At 38.1% G+C, this 20,755-nt stretch overlaps 1 protein-coding gene and 1 long non-coding RNA gene across 17 annotated transcripts in view; one reads left to right on the top strand and one right to left on the bottom strand.

Annotated features, from left to right (window-relative positions):
• The window catches only part of GOLGA4 (golgin A4), a 121,440-nt gene that overhangs the window by 75,431 nt on the left and 25,254 nt on the right, over nt 1–20,755 (bottom strand). For 6 of the 12 annotated variants that reach the window (XM_084987693.1, XM_005652395.4, XM_084987699.1 and 3 more), the window contains exons 3-5: nt 13,317–13,415; nt 7,968–8,033; nt 1,421–1,735 (exon numbers count right to left, since the gene is read on the bottom strand). In XM_084987693.1, the coding sequence (XP_084843819.1) occupies nt 1,421–1,735; nt 7,968–8,033; nt 13,317–13,415 (480 nt within the window). The remainder of the gene's footprint in view (nt 1–1,420; nt 1,736–7,967; nt 8,034–13,316; nt 13,416–20,755) is intronic. The other 6 variants (XM_084987697.1, XM_084987698.1, XM_084987703.1 and 3 more) reach the window with 1 other exon arrangement.
• On the top strand, nt 7,577–19,341 carry LOC146397256 (uncharacterized). 5 transcript variants are annotated; one of them, XR_014822747.1, is made up of 2 exons: nt 7,577–11,102; nt 11,876–14,767. It is a non-coding gene; the product is annotated as an uncharacterized LOC146397256 (long non-coding RNA). The 5 variants fall into 5 exon arrangements; XR_014822749.1 differs by having other exon boundaries at nt 7,584–11,102; nt 11,955–19,341; XR_014822748.1 differs by having other exon boundaries at nt 8,263–11,102; nt 11,863–14,767.

Below are 20,755 nucleotides of genomic sequence, written 5' to 3'. Positions count from 1 at the left end.
CCCAGCTTCAAACTTAAAAGCCAGGGATAAGTTATTGAAAATAACAAATATAAACAAACAATTCAGGACCATTATTAACTTTGACAGAAATAAAAAATTAAAATTAAAAAAAAAATAAAGGAAAAAGTTGCCAGACTCCATAAGTCCCTCATGAAATACGTGATTTTAATGCACTATTTACATCTCTGGGTTTCAGCTAGTCAACAGATTTTCGCCTAATAATTTTTTCCTATTCTGTCAGCACATTATAGTTTTGAAAAGATATGTTATATATTTCATTTAGTTTTACCATCTTTTTTGGTTGCAGTTAAAACTACCCATATTATAGCCATAACTGGAAATAGAGATGATAACTAATTTTGTATACTAACTTTGAACTTTATTATTCATTAATTAAAATTAACTGCAATTCTAATTTATAAATGTTAAGACAAATAATACATGTTGTTTCATTTTTGTTTTTGTTTTTTTTTAAAGCGAGCCATGGGCAGCTTGCTCCAGAAAGGCTTTCCTGAGGAAGAACTGTTTTAACTGCACAGGACAGCAAGGGCAACTGACACAATCCAGTCCAAAGGGAAGGTACTATGTTCCTGAAGGACCAGAAGGAGAGATGGAGCAGCACCACTTCATTCCTCTCTGAGACCAAACAAGACTGTCATCCTCAAGGGGTTTATTAGTTAAAAGTTTCGCTTGAGGCAAATTTCACATTAAGTACAATGAGAGTGAACCCAAAATGTCACAAAACCAGATCACTGGAGTTCCCTTCGTGGCTCAGCGGTTAATGAACCTGACTAGGTTCCATGAGGATGTGGGTTTGATCCCCGGTCTCACTCAGTGGGTTAAGGATCTGGCGTGTGGTGAACTGTGGTGTAGGCTGTAGATGTGGCTTGGATCCCATGTTGCTGTGGCAAAGGCCTGCAGCTACAGCTTCAATTCGACCCCTAGACCTGGGAAGCTCCATATGCCACATGTGTGGCCCTAAAAACAAAAAGAGAACCAGATCACCTAAAACATAACTGGAGTCAGAAATAATAGAATCTGGCTGGAGAAGAAATCGTTTTGGAGCCACAAGACTCAGAAGATAAACAAGGGAAGGGACATGAGGAGGAAAGACGAGGAACTCTGCACTGGGCGTCCAGCCAGCCTTGGACAGAGGAGATGAGAAAAGAGAGGGGCATGGAATGTGGGAACCAGAAGGCGACAGACTACAACCTCCTCCAACAATGCAACAAGAGTCTTGCCAAAGGGCCTTTGTGCCACTGAAAGTCTCTAACTAGATTCTGCCCTAGGCCTCTCACCATTAGCATCCAACCTAACTAGGGAAACAGTGCAGCCAACTCCACGCATATAAGCCATACAGTACTATGAATAGAGAATGGGGAAGGAAATTGTCATACAGGCACAAAAGTCATGTTCCTACCTCAGAACATTTTCCTTTGTAGCCATTCAATCTTCGTTCCATTCTTCGCAACCACTGTATCAACTGTTCTTTGCTGAGGCTGTCTAAATTCCCTAGAGAGTCCTCAGTCTCACTTTCCATATCAGAGGGTGGATCAAAGGTGGCAGCAGAAGAGTCCAGGTCAAGTCGATTCAGGGACTCTCTAGAAGACGTTCGTACCAAAGACTCCTTAGAAGAAGATCGGAACAAAGATTCCTTTATTGGGCTCCGAAACAAAGACTCCACAGAAGGTACCCGGAGTTGGAGCTTCTGTGCAAAGGACTGTGTGTCACCTGACTGCAACCAAAACATAACAGAACACATGGGTTAAAATACATATTCAGAATTATATTATCCCCTATCAACAGCAATGATCTATTAAAAGCTTAACACATTTAATTTAGATTGCTGACATTTTACATAATACGCTCTTTTGTGAAAAACAAGAGACAACTGGTTATTTCTGAAAAGGTGCTGGACCTGGGGTCAGAGGACTGGGGTACAGGTCCCAAGTCTGTCACCAAGCACTGGAATGACCTTCACTAAGTCAATTCCCTTCAGTCTTCACATCTGTAAAAAGAAGGAAGCCATACTTTCCTGGCTGACCCCACAAGTGTGCTCGGAGAATTGTCCACTAAATTGCTAAGATCCCTGGAAGCTGTTGCCACCAGTATATACCCAGTGCCTAAACTGTGCTTATATACTGAGAAGTGTGAAGTGTGGGGCTGAATGTGGAGTCTTCATGGAGGCGCTGATTCCTGATCACCCTTCTCAGGCAGAGGATAATATGCAGTGAACCCATTCTGTTCAATAACAGAATGCCAGGCAAAGTCATATCCAGCTCTGCACTACTTGCCATTCTATCTACCTGGAATAAAAGACTTGGCTCAGATCCCGCGTTGCTGTGGCTCTGGTGTAGGCTGGCGGCTACAGCTCTGATTAGACCCCTAGCCTGGAAACCTCCATATGCCAAGGGTGCAGCCCTAAAAAAGGCAAAAAAAAAAATCATGGAGGACAGTTACAAAGTCTGAGCTAAAGTCCCTCTACACAGATCAGTGAGCCTGATGCTAGAAACAGTGATAAGCAAGAGCTATTCTCTTAATTATGTAGAATGATGATGCATTATTTATTTATTTAGTCTCTTTAGGGCCACACCTGCAGCATATGGAGGTTCCCAGGTTAGGGGTCCAATCAGAGCTGTAGCCACAGCCACAGCAAGGCCAGATCTGAGCCACATCTGCAACCTCCACCACAGCTCTTGACAAGCCCGGATCCTTGACCTCCTGAGTAAGGCCAGGGATCGAACCTGCTTCCTCATGGATACTAGTCAGATTTGTTTCTGCTGAGCCACAATGGGAACTTCCCATAACTCATTTTTTAAAAAGCTGATGGGAAAGAGAAATGAGAAGGAGAAAAAATGTGTAAGTAAAAATAAATGACCAGACAGTTACTTTTCACTCCTTTCTGCCCCCCACTTTACCTTGTTTTCAATTCCTCCTTTTTATTTCCCTAACAGTGTTGTTGTTGAGACCTTTATCCTCTGTCAGCTGGGTCTCCGCAGCAGCCTTCTGTTCTCTTGCCTCCAATCTCTTACCTACCAATCTGCCCCTGTCACTCAGTCACCAGAATTATCTTCCTAAAACATAATTCAGATCGTTTCACTCCTACTTAATATAAAGTTCAAAATCCTTAGCTTATATTCAAGGTTCTAACTTCCCAAGACCCATTTCTCTGTAAAAAAGCATCCCTCCATGTAACAAAAACTTAAGTTCTAACAGGTGACTCCCCGTTCCCGGAACAAATGCATCTTTGTGTGGCTCGGTACTGCTGCCCAAACTTTCCCTGCATGTGGAAACAGACATCCTTCAAAACTGAGCCCAGATTTCAGCTCTTCCAGGAAACCTCAGATTTCACCCATCAGAAATAAGCTTTCTTAAAATCCTAAGCACTACCAGTGCTAGAGCACTTACTGCATTCTGACCATTAGTTACATATTTGCCAATATAACAACTAACTTAACTGTTTATGCCCTAGAATAACTACAGACACCATACAGCACAGTGGTTAAGAACATAGACCCTGAACCAAAACTCCCTGATTTCAATCCCAGGTTTTACCTACTAGCTTTAAGAGCTCTTTGTTTCAATTTCCTCCTGAGTAAAAGAGAAATAACAACACTACTCAGTAGCAGTGTTATGAGGACTAAATGAGTAAAAACATTTAAACGGCATCTCATATGTAGGTAGCACTAAAAACTATCATAATATCTGCAGCAGGGACACTCTCACCCTAGACTTCATGTTCCTTTAGAACAGGATTCACATTCTCTATCTCTGTAGTCCTGCCACAGTGCTTTCCACAAAGCATGTACTTAGTACACATTTGTTCAAGTTAATCTTAACCTGGCAATACGATAATGATAATCTAATGGGAGAAGCTCTTCAAATACCCAATGCTTATGAATATATGCATCATTTTACATAGATAATATATTCTAGAAATCATCAAAAAACATCAATACGTAATCAATAACATTCAAGAAGAAAAAGAAAGAAATGAAAACATACCATCACAAGAAGATTTCTACAGTAATGTTTGTGGTAGTTTTATTCTTAATAGCGAAAAACTGGAAAAAGCCCAGGTATCCATGAATAGGTGAATATTCATTCAGAGGACTGCTACTCAGCAACAGAAAGGAACAAACCACTGATAACCACAACATGGATAAAATCATTATGCTGAGTGAAAGAAGCTAAGAATGTATATATGTACATGTGACTGAGTCACCTTTCTGTATAGTAGAAAACTGATAGAACACTGTGAACCAGCTACAATGGAAAAAAATAAAAATCTTTAAAAAAAGATAATAAAATAAAATATTATTGACTATATTCCCCGGGCTGTAAACACACCTCCCTCACCTCTAGCAACCACTAGTTGTTCTCTGTATCTCATACTGTTTTAACAGTATATAAACTTAAATGAAGCAATATATGACAGAAAATTAGCTGGAGAGACCAATGTTTTGTATCTATAATAATCTCACAGGACTATTAATAACTAGCCACTGGTCCTGGAGCAAATAATTTAAGGTTTCATGCCTGCTCTTTCATCCATACAAAGAAGAGTGTAATACTAGATTCTAGAATCATTCTACACTGCTAAAACACTAAAACTATGATCCAATAAAACTATTTCATAGCTTCTCAGATAAAGATGAATATTCAAATATACCCACTGTTTCATAAAATATATTTTTCTCTATTACATGGTGGCATATACTAATTATTTTCAAATATCTGAGTTTTAGAAATCTGCTTGAGGTAAAATGTCAGCTACCTACATTCCTCTGGAGAATGAATGATTAGCTGAATTTTTTGTGGTGCACTAAGCAATTTAAAAGTTAACAATTTAACAGAAAATTTTCCTGAAATAGATATACTACACTTTTCTGCTTTCCTAAATAAGGACAATGAGTAATACTTTTTAATGACATCCCTGCCACAATCATTACATTGTATATGAAAATCTATTGATTTACAGAGGATGTACTATTCAGTAATAAAGGGGTCACGGAATGCTACGCTCCATAAACTCTTGGGCTTGCTTCTCTCCCTCTCTTCTATCTTGGTATCAGCTCTGATGTTCTGCTGCTTTCATGATACCCAGCCACAGTAAGCATTCTACCCCTTTCAGGGATACACACTGTTCTTAATTTGCTAACAACCAACCTGTCATAAATGTGTTTAAAAGTAAATAGACTCTGAGTGAAGGTGTCTCCTTGCCATTAGAATTAAATAAGATCATAAGCATAAATGTTTAACAATTCCTGACACAAAGTAAACTCAACAAACACAATTTTGTTATTTTTTATTTTGTTAAAGAAAGTTCAAAGTTTTAGTGACTTCATGAAGATTATCCATGTTCATTCCCCATCTTTTTTTTTTCCCTTTGGTTTTTTTTTGTTTTTGTTTTTTTTTAAGGGCTGCGCCTTCGGCATACAGAGGTTCCCAGGCTAGGGGTCCAATCTGAGATGTAACCACTAGCCTATGCCAGAGCCACAGCAACTCAGGCAACAGCTCACAGCAACACCAGATCCCTAACTCACTGAGCGAGGCCAGGGATCGAACCCACATCCTCATGGATGCTAGTCAGGTTCATTAACTGCTGAACCACGACGGGACTCCTCATTCTCCATCTTAATTAAAACTTAAATATCTCCTGAATTTGATTATAAAGCTGGTTATCATTTACTCTTAGTTTTTGCATTCATAACCATATTTAGTCTTTTTTGACTATTCTATAATAAAAGAAGATAAACTTTCTAAATAATATTCTTTTTTTCTATCCAACAGGTGGCATTGTTGATTGATTGATTTGTCTTTTTGTCTTTTCTAGGGCCACACCCGCGGCATATGGAGGGTCCCAGGCTAGGGATCTAATTGGAGCTGTAGCTGCCAATCTACACAAGAGCCACAGCAACACAGGATCTGAGCCATGTCTGCAACCTACACCACAGCTCACTACAACACTGGATCCTTAATCCACTGAGCAAGGCCAGGGATTAAACCCGCATGGTTCCCAGTCGGATTTATTAACCACTGACCCACAACGGGAACTCTATTTATTTTTAATAAACTTTACTGGAGTATAGCTGACTTACAAAGTGGTATTAGTTCCAGATGTTAATATTCTTGGAGTTCCCGTAATGACGCAGCAGAAATGAATCCAACTAGGAACCACGAGGTTGCAGGTTTGATCCCTGGCCTCGCTCAGTGGGTTAAAGATCTGGCATTGCCGTGAGCTATGGTGTAGGTTGCAGATGTGGCTCAGATCCGGCATTGCTGTGGCTGTGGAGCAGGCCAGCAGCTACAGCTCTGATTGGAATCCTAGCCTGGAAACCTCCATATGGCCCTAAAAAGACAATAATAATAATATTCTTTAATGTCGCCCTAAAAAGACAATAATAGTAATAATAATAATGGATGTGGATGTGGCCCTAAAAAGACAATAATAATAATAATAATAATAATATTCTTTAATAATAATCCTTAAAGACCACTGGATCTGTCCAGTACCATTTAGACTGGTGTCTCCCAATACTTTACCACTACCTCAAGACACTTACAGAAAATGATGGATTTGTAGAGCACTTAAGATTAATTGGGGATGCTGTTTAAGGCCTAGCAGCTTGGACTATGCCCAGAAGCTAACCAGCCTTCCTGAAAGGAAAAAGGCTCTCAACTCATAGGTAACCTGGTCATGGAGTTTAGGAAGTTAGGCAATACTTTAGAATGTTTAGTCTACATGATTTAGTTCATAAAGCAGGGTATTCATAAACTGTCTACATTCATGCTCCAGGTTCACACAATCAGAAATGTTACTGCCCTGCACTAGAGACTGCTGAGAACAGTCACGTTAATGATAATAATCATCACTAAAGCCAGAGAAAATAAACATTCATCTCAGGCCCTGCTATCATTAAGGTTTTTTTTAAATGAATCTTTTTCTTTCTTTTTTGGAAGGAGTCAAAAGAATATTACATGAGTCTCACTCTCCAAATAACTTTTTAAAATCAAAGATAAACTAAATTCTCCAGTAGTAAAATATTCTGCATGGAGCAAACCTTAAAAAAAAATCCTATTTTCTTCATATCCCCCTTTAGGAGTACATAACAACATCTTTCAGTATGACTTCCTCCATGATATTTTATCATTATAAAGTCAGCGTCTTTTTTTTTTCCCCAAAGTTTTCACTTCAGTGACATTTTGTTTTTCTTTTTTCTTTTTATGGCTGTACCTGCACCATATAGAAGTTCCCCAGCTAGGGGTGGAATCGGAGCTGCAGCTGCTGGCCTACACCAGAGGCACAGCTACACCAGATCTGAGCCACATCTGCAATCTATGCCGCAGCTCTCAGCAACACCAAATCCTTAACCCACAAGGCCAGGGATCCAATCCACATCACCATGGATACTAATCAGGTTCTTAACCCTCTGAGCCAAAATGGGAACTGTGACATTAATTTTTTAAATGAATAATAACGGTATATATACAGGTATCACTTTCATTTAAACTTCTTCCAAGAAACCATTAACAAACCTGGATTTTCCATACATATTGAATCAAATGTTTGGACAGTACTATTTCTTTTTCTTTCTTTTTTTTTTTTGTCTTTTTGTCTTTTTGCCTTTTCTAGGGCCACACTCGTGGCCCATGGAGGTTCCCAGGCTAGGGGTCTAATGGGAGCTGTAGCCGCCAGCCTACGCCAGAACCTCAGCAGCTCGGGATCCAAGCTGCATCTGCGACCCACACCACAGCTCACAGCAACGCCGGATCCTTAACCCACTGAGCAAGGCCAGAGACTGAACCCGCAACCTCATGGTTCCTAGTCAGATTCATTAACCACTGTGCCACAATGGGAACTCCTGGATAGTACTATTTCAGTGTAAAGTTACATGCTGATAATATAGATTGACTGACACTCTGAAATGACTTCCTGTTTTTTAAAAATAACGTTAACAACAGACCTGAGGAGTTGTGGGTTCACTTCCATTAACACTGTCGGGAGATTTCGTGGCTTGGATAGATGCATTCTAAGAAAAAGAAAGAAACATTGTAAAAAAAAGGAAGAGAAAACTAAGGTTTTAAAACTGTTAAGAGCAGAGGCCAAATGCCAAAACCTATTAGATACAGTCATCTACAAAACAAAGTTAGTAATTGTTTACTTATTAGAATGTTTTCATGCAAGGCAAAACTCTTATGGTTAAGTATTTTAGAAAATTCATTTTGCTATAATATATGTAACTAAACAGCAAAGATTAGTTTGTAGCAAAATTTATTTCAAGCTAATCACATACCTCTCCCCATTATAATGTCCCCAGTTTTTTCCCTCATGACAAAATTAATATCATGGATTCAATTAGAAAAACTCATTCAAGTAGAAAATTATCTAGAAAAGTAATGCCAATTGTTCCATACAATAAAATAATATTCAAATTAAAGTTATTTGGGCTAAGCTCTGAAAAATATCTTGGTAACAAGAAATGGAAATGCTTCATTCATTTGAAGCCAGCAGTCTATATGAAATTGTCATGCTAATTTTCAGAAAAACTTATAATTAAAAATAATTTCTACCACATGTGAAAGCTTTTTGTTTTGTTCTGTTGGCATGACAAATGCTCCAACTTAAACAACATTCTGCTGATTATATCATACTGGTATGAGTTCCATAATGGATGATATTCTTTAAGATTCAAAATTCTACATTGCATTCATAATACACTAAGTGTCTAACTAAATTTAAGAAACTAGCAGAGTTCCCACTGAGGTACAGCAGGCTAAGGATCTGGCATTGTCTCTGTGGTACCTTGGGTTCAATCCCCAGCCCGAAATAGTGGGTTAAAGACCCATCGTTGCCACAGTTGTGCGTAAATTGAAGCTGTGGCATAGGCTGCTGCTGCAGCTACAGCTTGGATTCGATCCCTGGCAGAGGAACTTTCCTATGTCATGGGTGAAGCCAGGAAAAGAAGGAAAAAAAAGCTATAGAAGCTCATGGTAAAATAACTTCCATGTTTTAAAAAAAAGCATTCAACCAAATACTAGCCACTATGTTTCACTAACTTAGTTAAAAAGTACACTTCCCCTACCACTCTATGGCTAACCAAGAAGAGGTCAAATATATGACTTTTCTTACTCTTAAATACCAGTAAAGAAGGCACTCAGTTTTCCAAAAAGTGTTCTCAAATTTTTGAACTCTCATTAGGTATTTGATACTAAGAAGTAATTAATTTTAGGTGTGATAAATGTACTATGGTTATATATTTTTAGTCTTCATCTTTCAGAAATGTATACCAAAATATTTAGATAAGATTTACGAAATTTGCTTCAAATAATCCCATGGGGGCAGGGAAAAGGAATCTGCCTATGTAGGGAGGGTGGGAATGGTATGGTTAGGGAAGTTCAGAGAGATGGTAATAAGATGGCCATGAGTTATTAATTGTTGACACTGGACAATGGATACGGGGAGAAGAAATCTTACGTCAATCACTACTATTTTAACTCTTGTAACACGTTTGAATTTTTTGCTCATAGAAGTTTAAATACCTTCTCCCTCTGATATAAAAAGAGTTATCAAATGTTATTAGTCCAAGACATATCTTTAAAGTTCATAGTGGGAGAAAAGTTGGGGGAACATAGGAATTAACTTTTATTTTCCTGTTCTCTTCCATTTCAAAGAATTGGAAGTTGTGTATATGGCATATATTTGTGTAGCATCATAATTAATGCTTTCCAGACCTAAAAATATCCTAAGCTACATACTGTAAAATAACACACTTTAAAGAGATCAACAAGTCTCTCTGCCAGGCAATGTACTGTAAGGTAATGACAGTTAAATTATGGAGAAAGGAAACAAAGGGGCTTCATGAAATATTTAAGTTAGGAAGAACAGTGGCAAGAGAGTAAGAGTCCATATTCTTTTTTTAATTTTTTGGCCACACCCACAGCATTCGGAAGTTCCTGGGCCAGAAACAACATCACAGCAACCAGAGCAGTGACAATGCTAGATCCTTAACCTGCTGAGCCACCATGGAACTCCTTGGTTTTTTTGTTCTGTTTTGTTTGCACATTCTATTTTAAGTAGTCTAACTTGACACATAACTGTAGTCCATACCAAAAAAACTATTCTACAATCGTTTGATATATCACCCTACCAAACAAATGCATAACATTTAAAAACTTTCCTCCCTGCATTTACATTTCAATTTATTTGTTTTACTATATATCTAAATAAATGCATGACAGCTAAGGAAAGTATTAGCCTATGTTACCATGTAAATTTAAGTATCTCTAGAAACAAAATTAGAGATTTTGTCAACTACCTATAACACCTTCTCCATTTCTGCCCAGCAAATTCTTACTCATCTTTCAATGTTCAAATACCCCTAATTTTGCGAAGCTTCATATGGCTGGCCTGAAGGGCTAACACATTTCTTATGCTTGTATTTTCTTCTATGAAGCCTTAACTCCTTTGTATTGTTAAGTGTATGTTCACATCTTTGTCTCCATACTAAACCATAAACGCTCAGAGGGCAGGAACACTATGCTCGGCGTGACTGCTAGAAGAGGCTCAATAATTGCTTGTTAAATCCTTAACAATTACTTCCTTCCATGTAAGAAGACTTATAAAGGCCTTCCCCTAGAGAGAAGCCTCAAGACAGTTCAACACACGTCAATACTCAACAGTCACTTGTACTTTCTCCTGGAGGCAATTCTTAGATAACAGGAAAAGGCTTCTAAGGTGCCTTTAACTTATTTTCTTTTTTCTTTTTTCTTTTTTTCTTTTTAGGGCCACAACTAGGGCATATGGAAGTTCCCAGGTTAGGGGTCCAATTGGAGGTGAGGCTGCAGGCATACACCACAGCCACGGCAACACCAGGGCTGAGCCACATCTGCGACCTATGCCACAGCTTACAGAAACACCAGATCCTTAACTCACTAAGCCAGGCCAGAGACTGAACCCACATCTTCAGAGACAATGTCAGGTCCTTAACCTGCTGAGCCACAATGGAAACTCCTGAAAGTGCCTTTAATTTATTATTTATTTATTTATTTGTCTTTTTACCTTTTCTAGGGCTGCTCCCGAGGCATATGGAGGTTCCCAGGTAGGGGTCCAATTGGAGCTGTAATTGCCGGCCTACACCACAGCCACAGCAACGCCAGATCCGAGCCACATCTGCGACCTACACCACAGCTCATGGCAATGCCAGATCCCTGACCCAGTGAGCAAGGTCAGGGATCGAACCCGCAACCCCATGGTTCCCAGTCAGATTCGTTAACCACTGCACCATGGCAGGAACTCCCAGTGCCTTTAATTTAAAAGCACACACAGCTTTCCTGATAGATGTGTTTTCAGTTATGTTTTGTTCAACTTTTCAATAACTATATTTGACTGATGAGGGCTACGGATACAGCTGTTTTTACAATTTGAGGTCAAGAGATGCATTTTTGAGAAAACTGAATTAAAGAAAAGTCAGTAGCTGGTGAAATAAAGCAATGAATAAGACCTTCACTAAATTTTCATTCTACTAAGGGTTATCCTATGGCTTTATGTGAGGGGAAATAAGTTTTTATCCGAACAAAGTAAGATTTAAATAAGACTAATGTAGATTTTCAGTCTACTTGAGTTATTTTATATAGTTTTGGAGTTACCGTCATGGCTCAGTGGTTAACGAATCCAACTAGGAACCATGAGGTTGCGGGTTCGATCCATAGCCTTGCTCAGTGGGTTAAGGATCTGGCGTTGCTGTGTGCTGTGGTGTAGGCTGCAGACGCGTCTCGGATCCAGCGTTGCTGTGGCTGTGGTGTAGGCCGGCGGCTACAGCTCCGATTAGACCCCTAGCCTGGGAACCTCTATATGCCGAGGGAACGGCCCTAGAAAACGCAAAAAATCAAAAAAAAAAAAAAAAATAGTTTTAAAACCTCCATGTTTTAATTATTAGCATTTTTCCCAATAGGATAGGTACTTAATACAAAGCATTTTTATGGACTTATGGAAATGAGCCCAGAATGTTCTTTTTTTAAAGTCTTTATATTTTACTATTACACAAAATATAATAGCATTTTTTGTTTTTAAAGTAAGTGGGTAAGTTATCCTAACTGGGACTCCCATCTCTCAAACCCGTTTTGAAAACAGTGAAGTTATACTTGCAGCCAGAACCAAGGAGAGACCACTATTTCTGGGAGCCAAGCTAGGGAATTATTAGAACTCTGAGCTGTTTTCTTTCCTAAAACGAAGTTTAGAATGTAGTACAGGATTGCTCCTGGCCCTATACCGGCCAAGTCTTTACTGGCTGCATGGATAAGTACAGAAATGTTCTAATTTCATCATCAGCTGCTTAATAAATTAAACTAATTCTTACTGTTTAAAAAAACTCTCAATCCCAATGGAGTCAGTGTTCATTCTAATACCAGAAGTTATCCTTATTGGGCAATCAAACAACTTGCAGTTTTGGAGTTCCACTTGTGGCTCAGTGGTTTAAGAACCCAACTAGTATACATGAGTATGTGGGTTCAATCCCTGACCTTCCTCAGTGGGTTAAGGATGCTGCGTTGCCACAAGCTGCAGTGTAGTTTGTAGATGCAGCTCAGATCTGGCGTTGCTGGGGCTGTGGCCAGTAGCTGCAGCTTTGATTCGACCCCTAGTCTGGGAACTTCTATATGCTGCAGGTGTGGCCCTAAGTTTTAATTTGCTAAATTAAAAACTTAAGCTAAATTAGAGAAAAAGACTATTTTGCCAAATTGAAATTATATACAAGGTTCAAAACTGTATGAATTCAGTCAGTTGAAAAATAAAGAACTATTTTCTTTCAAATGTTTAATATGGAAAAAAAAGGGTACTCTCCAAAATAAGATGCAATTGTTTGTTAGAAGAGACTCCACCTACCTACTCAATGTTGTTCAATTATGGATTTACATACAGTGCATTTTTCTTTCCTAAAAATATGTGTCACATCTCAAAATAGTCTTGGCCTTGTACCAACAGTAGAACAGAGACTCTTAGCAATGCATACCTCTTTTAGTTAATGAACAAAAATTACCTAGGGAGAAAACTTAAAGAATTTAGACCAAATGAAGGTATTCTTCACTACATTAATGAAAACAGTGTTATTTTGCTGCTGTTAAAAAGCTACCAAAAAAACACACCAGCCATTAGATTTCAGCAATTTACTCTCTGATTTTTTTAGAGCAAGGTTAGCAACAGGGTACTGAAGATGCTTTGAGAGATGGTAAGTGACAAGCAACGTGAAATTTGCTTCTAGAATTACCAAATTACTTTGCTTCCCTAAGGGAATGCAGAAAGCGGTGGAAGGACTCACCACACTGTCAGTCTGTGTTTTAGGCTGCTTGGAGGAATCCAAAGCAAATATAGTATACTCAGAGAGAAAAGCAGGCTCTGCTATCATCCCGGCTAGTAGCTGTCTCATTCAGTGTAGTAAGAAGAGGTATAAAAATAAAACAAATGATGAAAACCAAATCATAAGGGCATGCTGCAAAGTGTTCTTACCACACCTCATGCACAACAATATAATGGCCTTGAGCTATCACCATGGCCACCATCATCACTCCACCCATAGAAATAGTGAGTTGCTGAGAAAAGTTAGGAAGGGTGATTACCTGCTTTGGACCTCAGTGCTCAACTTTAAAGAACTTGCTTAGGGGAATACAAATGACATATGTAACAGGCACCAGAGCACACAGCATGTCTGGCAATTCAGTCTAAGAGTCTATACCAATAAGAACAATACATGGTAAAGAACACAAAGCCTTAGTATAACATAAATACTGAGCCACTCATTTTCATACATTCAAAACAGCAGCATGGAACTTTATGAGGATAAACCATTTAAAACTTTAAATAATCATTTATTTGTACTTACACACAATACGAATAGAAGAAACTTTTGAAACTGAAATTTATAGTAAGTTGTTTCTGTTATTTAATTTTATGGCCACAGTTGCAGCATATGGAAGTTCCTGGGCCAGGAACTGAATCTGAGCCATAGCTGCAACCTACACCACAGCTGAGGCAATTCTAGATCCTTAACCCACTGTGCAGGCTGGGGATTAACCCTGCACTCCACAGCAACCCAAGCCACTGGAGTTGGATTCTTAACCCACTGGAACACAGCAGGAACTGCTTGTGAATTTTAAGGATAAATTCTATTTTGCTATATAGTCTCTAAGTTATTTTGACATATATTCTCTTCTATACTTCAATTTTCTTTCACAAATAGTTCACTACACACTGAAATACTATCATGAATTAAAGCGAACTTTTTTTTTTTGGCTGCACCTGTAGCATGTGGAAGTTCCTGGGCCAGGGATCAAACCCATGCCACGGCAGCAACCCGAGTGACAACACCAAATATTCAACCTGCTGTACCACAAATGAACTCCTAAAATAAACTTTCTGATGGTGGAGGTTACACCAACATACTCATGTAATAAAACTACATAAAACTAAATACACAAGTTCATACGCATGTGCATGTAAAACAGGTAAGCCCTGAGGATGTCACAGAGTTTACTTATGTCAAAACTGTAGTTATACTGGAGTTCCCGTCGTGGCGCATGGGAAACGAATCCGACTAGGAACCATGAGGTGGTGGGTTCGATCCCTGGCCTCAATCAGTGGGTTAAGGATCCAGTGTTGCCGTGAGCTGTGGTGTAGGTCGCAGACGCAGCCCAGATCTGGCATTGCTGTGGCTCTGGTGTAGGCTGGCAGCAACAGCTCCAATTAGACCCCTAGCCTGGGAACCTCCATATGCCACTGGTGTGGCCCTGAAAAAAAAAAAAAAAAAGGCAAAAGACAAAAAATTTTTAAAAATTAAAAAAAAAAACTATAGCTATGTAAGATGTTAATTTTGGGAGAAACTGAGTAAAGGGTACACACAGTTTCCCTAAAAAGAAATTTTGTAACCTCCCATGAATCTGATTATTTCAAAATAAAAACTTGTAAGAGCAAATGTTTTGAAATATTGACTTATCAGTTCATGTATGATACTATACATTACAAATATATAATGCAAAACTATATCTGAAAATAAATGTCTAAAAAAGCTTAAGAACTTATACTTTTTATCTCAGTAGTCTAGAGTTATGGATTCTGACTACAGCCTTTACTAACTCTTCATCCAGTCTTTCATTAGAGGCTATCTTAGAGATAGGACAAACATTTTTAAGTCTTTTTTTATGTTAATAACTGGTACTCTTTGGGTAAGGATTCAAGAACTGACCTTACACTAAACCCCAAAATTTAGTTTCAGTAGTGTACTTAAATACAATAGATGCCTATTTGGCTCTAGGCTGTCATTCTATCCAAGTTTCCACTCTTGTCGAAAATCTTACTCTCCCAGTAACTCATCCTTTGAGGGGATGGATGCTATCTTAAGTTAAATGTCATATAAATTCCTCTTCTTAAGCTTCCAAGTTAATTTCTGAAATGCGGTCACTGTTATAGCACACAAGAAAATAATTTAAAACATCATAGTTAAGAGTAGATTTGAAATTTTAAGAGAAAAACAGAAAAGCTGATATGCAGTATAGAAAATCATGTTAACCAAGCAAAAAAACAACTGCTACCAAATCATTTATACTCCATCCTCTAGTCCAAGTAAAAGCAAAGTATAACAAAATAAGTTTGCATTGACAGCTATTTCAAAGCCCTGGGGAGCAGTCCCCCGACTTATGGACCTTGTCATTTGCTTCTTATGCCTGTGAAAGTCTCCCAAGATTCAGTTTCCAAATATCCTTGGTAAGCCTGTCTCAAATCTTTCAAACTTTGTTCAAATTCTAATCCAAATCTAATAAGAATTTAATGCACCTCTTCTATGTGGTCCCTCAATGACGCCATCAGCTGAACACTGACTAAAGTTTTATTTAGCTAAACATTCGTGAAGGTTACCTAAAACTCCTATTATCAGATGTGTGTTGAAAGCTTTCATTCTTTCTTCCATGTCTCTTACTCAGATATATAATTATCTATCTATCTCTCTGTGTTTCTGGTGGAATTACTCAGCATTCTTTCAGAATTCTTTAACTTTCCCTCAAAGTGTAACCTGTTTGAGTCTTTTATTCTGATTTACCTTTTTATACCTTTTTTTTTTTCATTTCTAGGATTCCTAATTGGTTATTTTTCATATCTAGCTAGTCTATTTTTGTTTTGGCCTGTTTTTCCCAAATTTTCTGTTCTTTTTAGAAAATCATTACTTCATTTTTTTTTCAAAGTCTTGCTGCCCATTCTGCCCTTTTAATCATTTTAATTTCACCTAGACTAAATTGAAACGCCAATTTCTGTTTTTACTGGCTGTCTTCTTAGCATTTAATTTAGCGTTTTCATTTATAGGCTCATTTTGAGGAAGGCATTATCTTTCTCCTTCCGTCTGTGTTCATCACTCCCTATCAAGTCAGTCTGACTCCCTGGGCCCCAGTTTGGAATTCCTGCCCTATGACAATACAAGAGTTATCATCGACTCATCGTTAAGCCAGTGTGAGGTATAGTTCAGTTCCTGGTCATGAAGCTTCCCTGGAGATAGCAGCTCCTCAGAAAGTTGCCACAGAGAGCTCTAGGCAGCAATTAGGAATAGCTTTTCACAATCTTCTTTCACCGCTGCTGGAAGCCCCACTTTATCCCCTGACTTGTAGCACTGAATCAAATTCTGGCAGCACAGAACCCTGCCAGTCCTCAAACAGAATTCAAAGAAAAAAATTAAGTCCTAACAACAGCAGTAAGGCATCTGCTAGCTAGTATCTGCTGTATGTAATAATTAATATGTGTCCTATATATTAATGTATCTCCTATCAGGAGAAGGACTCTAAAAAGTTTACTAACTATTAATATTTCTGCCTTAAAGACAACAGGTCCTGTTTCTATCTTCCCAAACACTGTTACATATAACCGTCAGTAGCAACACTCACTTTTTTGAGTCAATTATTTCATTCCATTCTTATTTGAAGTAAGTATACCTTAAGAAATGCATAATACACTCACAGCAGACCATACAAGAATAAAATTGTCTACCCAACAGCAGGTGAGGAAATATGCAGTACAGACTGGTTAAATCATTTTGATCAACTCCAATGTCACAAATTAAGGCCTTTTTTTTGTCTATATGGATATTTCTACTATATATAAAATATAAGACATACAAAGTTTTTAAACAAACCAAAAGAGACAGCAAAAAAGACAAGGTGTCTAACTTTTCCTAGCTCTAATTACCACTGAAAAGACCAAGGGTATATAACGATGGTAAAAACAAAAACAAAAACAAAAAAAAGCTTATCAGACCAGAATAACATGAAAGCAGCAACAAAGAATCAAGGAATTTCTGCTAGGTCCCAAGGCATCTGAGACTCGAGAAAAATAGGTCATCCAAGATGAGCTTGCTGCTCCAATTCTGAGAGTGCTCAGCAACACTCACCAAGAAAGTGGAATCAAAAATTTGTTAATCTTTCATTTAACAGAGAAAAATAAAACAGCAAAGACTCATATTACTAACATCAGGAATGAGGGAAAATTACTACTGCCTTTACAGAAATAAAAAGGATTATAAGGCAATACTCTGAACATCTGTATGCTGACAAATTGTACAACCTTAGTAACATACACAAATTCCCAGAAAGATATAAATTACCAAAACTGATTCAGGAAGAAACAAACTATCAATGAAACTATTAAAAGTGATTAGATTAGTAATCAAAAATCTCAGAAAAGCCTACGATCGAACAGTTTCCTTGATAAATTATACCAAACATTTAAAGAATTAATATTAATCTTCAAAATTTTCCAAAACAATATGAGGGAACACTTCCCAGTGAATTTTATGAGGCAAATATCTTCCAGAAGCCAAAACCAGACATCAAACACAAAAAACTGCAGACCAACGTCTCCTTTGAATATAGTCATACCTCAAAAAAAAAAAAAACCTCAAAAAAAAACCTAGCAAATCAAATTCAGCAATATAAAATTATACATCATGAACAAGTGGAATTTATCCTACACAGTGTTGGTTTAACATCTAAAACATCACATCAAAAGAGTTAAGGACAAAGTCACATGTCAATCTAAAAATGCAAAGAAAGCATCTGACAAAATTCAATTTTGCTTCATGGTAAGAACATTCTACAAATGAGTAAAGGAAGGGTACGCCTCAACATGATAAAGAGAATCTATTAAACACTCAAAGTTAGCATCATTCTTAATGACAAAAAGACTGAATGCCTTCTTCCTAAGATTAGGAATGAGAGACAAGTCTGCTATCACCACTTCCGTTCAACTGGAGGTTCTAGCCAGGGAAATTAGCTAAGAAAATGTAATAAAAGGCATTAAAGGAAGATGTAAAACTACCTCTATTTGCAGATGACATGATCTTGTATAAAGAAAATACTGAGTAATCCACTATGAGAATTAATAAATGACTTCAGCAAGGTGACAGGGATAACAAGATCAATTTACAAAAATCCAATTTTACGTCTATAGAGTAACAATGAGAAACCTGAAAATGAAATTAAGAAAACAATTCAATTTACAGTAGCATCAAAATAATAAAATATTTTGGAGTAAGTTTAGTAAAAGCACTACAAAACTTAAATTCTGAAAACTATAAAATTTTGTTGAAAGAAACTAAAGAAGACCTAAGTAAAAGGAGGAAAGAGGGAAAAAGAAAGAGGAGCAGGAGGAGGGGAGGATAGAAAGTTCCCAAATTAATCAAATCTGATAAAGATGGCACAAAAAGAAAAGTATAAACCCCTCTCCTTATAAATAAAGTCAGAAGAAATACAGATAACTATCAGAATGCAACAGGATATTAATAATGCACTGATTGCAGAGCTGATTTAAGGAATGAAAGATTGACTTAACATCAGGAAACCTAATAACATAATTCATGTCCTATCATTAGATCAAAAGAAAAAAAATCTGAGAATTGAATAGATACCAAAGCAATTTAACAGCAGTACCTTTTACTTTGATTAACTCATAGAGGGTAGGTAGGTTATAATCTAATGCCTAACAAAGTAAAAGCATATTCAGCTTTGAAAGTCGGTCCATTTACGGCTAAGATTAATTCCAAACTTAGGAAGAAACCTTTCTCACCCATTATTTTGAAGATACTTCTTAGTAATTCCTAAAGAACAACAACTTTAGAGCCCTGAAATAAAGAATAAATTTCAAAAAAGTGTTTAAGAATTGCCAAAAGCTGGAGTTCCCATTGTGGCGCAGTGGTTAACGAATCTGACTGGGAACCATGAGGTTGCAGGTTCGATCCCTGCCCCTGCTCAGTGGGTTAACGATCCAGCATTGCCATGAGCTGTGGTGTGGGTCCCAGACACGGCTTGGAGCCCGCGTTGCTGTGGCTCTGGTGTAGGCCAGTGGCTACAGCTTCGATTCGACCCCTAGCCTGGGAACCTCCATATGCCAAGGGAGTGGCCCAAGAAATGGCAAAAAGACAAAAAAAAAAAAAAAAAAAAGAATTGTCAAAAGCTGAGAGTATCAAGAATCCCTGTTAGGGATCATCGCATGGAATAGTAAAAACTAACTTGCAAATACAAAGATAACTACCAAGGTAAGAGGCAGCATTCTGTTTCTGAAAAACATCTCAGATTAAGAAAATAGAAAAGGAACATCTTTCTTGAAGTTAGGGAAAGCCTTCCAGTCCAAAGCAGCCCGGTGCTTCGTTATTTCTTTCCCTATAATGTCATTCATAATATAAAATGTAGTGTCTGACCATTCGAGAGCAGGTGAGAAGAGAAAAAGTCATTTCTTTTCTTCATAAAAAAGATCTTCTGCATGTGATACACTAATTATGAGCATTTTCATACTTGTGAATTCACTTGCCCTCCCAAGAACCCTATGAGAGTGGATGTTCATTTTACCATCATGGGAAGTTGAGAAAGTAGGAATTCCTGCTGTGGCACAATGGGATCAGTGGCGTCTCTGTGGCGCTGTAATCCAGGTTCGATCCCAGCATCATGGGTTAAGGATCCAGCACTGCATTGCCAAAGCTGTAACATGATTCTCAGATCTGATCCCTTGCCCCAGGAACTCCATATGCCTCAGGACTGCCAACAAAGAAAAAAGGAAAAAGAAAAAAAAAAAAAAGGAGGAAAGCTGAGAAAGTGGAGACTCTGAGAAGTTAAAGGACATTGCCTAAAGCCACACAGGAGGTAAGGGATATAATCCTGTGATCCTTCTACTACTCTAGGTTGACTCTCTGCATGTACAGAAGCAAAAAAGCATATAGTATATATGAACAGACATCTACAACAGAATCCAGCAATTAACCAGAACTGTTTATTTCTATGCATCAATCATTTTTTAGCCAAAAAAACATATATATGATTTCTGGAGTTTAATATAAAAATATTAAGAGGAGGAGTTCCCTTCATGGCTTAGCTGTTAACGAACCCGACTAAGATCCATGAGGATATGGGTTCAACCCCTGGCCTCGCTCAGTGGGTTAGGGATCCGGCATTGCCATGAGCTATGGTGTAGGTCACAGATGAGGTTCGGATCTCGCGTTGCTGTGGCTATGGCATAGGCCGGCAGCTATAGCTGTAATTCAACCCCTAGCCTGGGTACTTCTATGCCATGGGTGTGGCCCTAAAAAGCAGATAATAATAATAATAATAACAGGAACTTCCATTGTGGCTCAGTGGGTTAAGGGCCCAACTAGTTTCTGTGAGGACACAGGTTCAATCCCTGGCCTTGCTCAGTGGGTTAAAGATCTGGCATTGCCACAAGTTGTGGTGTAGGCTG

Source organism: Sus scrofa, chromosome 13 (assembly GCF_054392235.1).
Source record: "Sus scrofa isolate SSC_HxYL_T2T_F1_AM1 chromosome 13, Sscrofa_HxYL_maternal_Yorkshire_Landrace_v2.0, whole genome shotgun sequence".
NCBI lineage: Eukaryota > Metazoa > Chordata > Mammalia > Artiodactyla > Suidae > Sus > Sus scrofa.
This window is presented reverse-complemented; position numbering and strand designations above follow the sequence as displayed.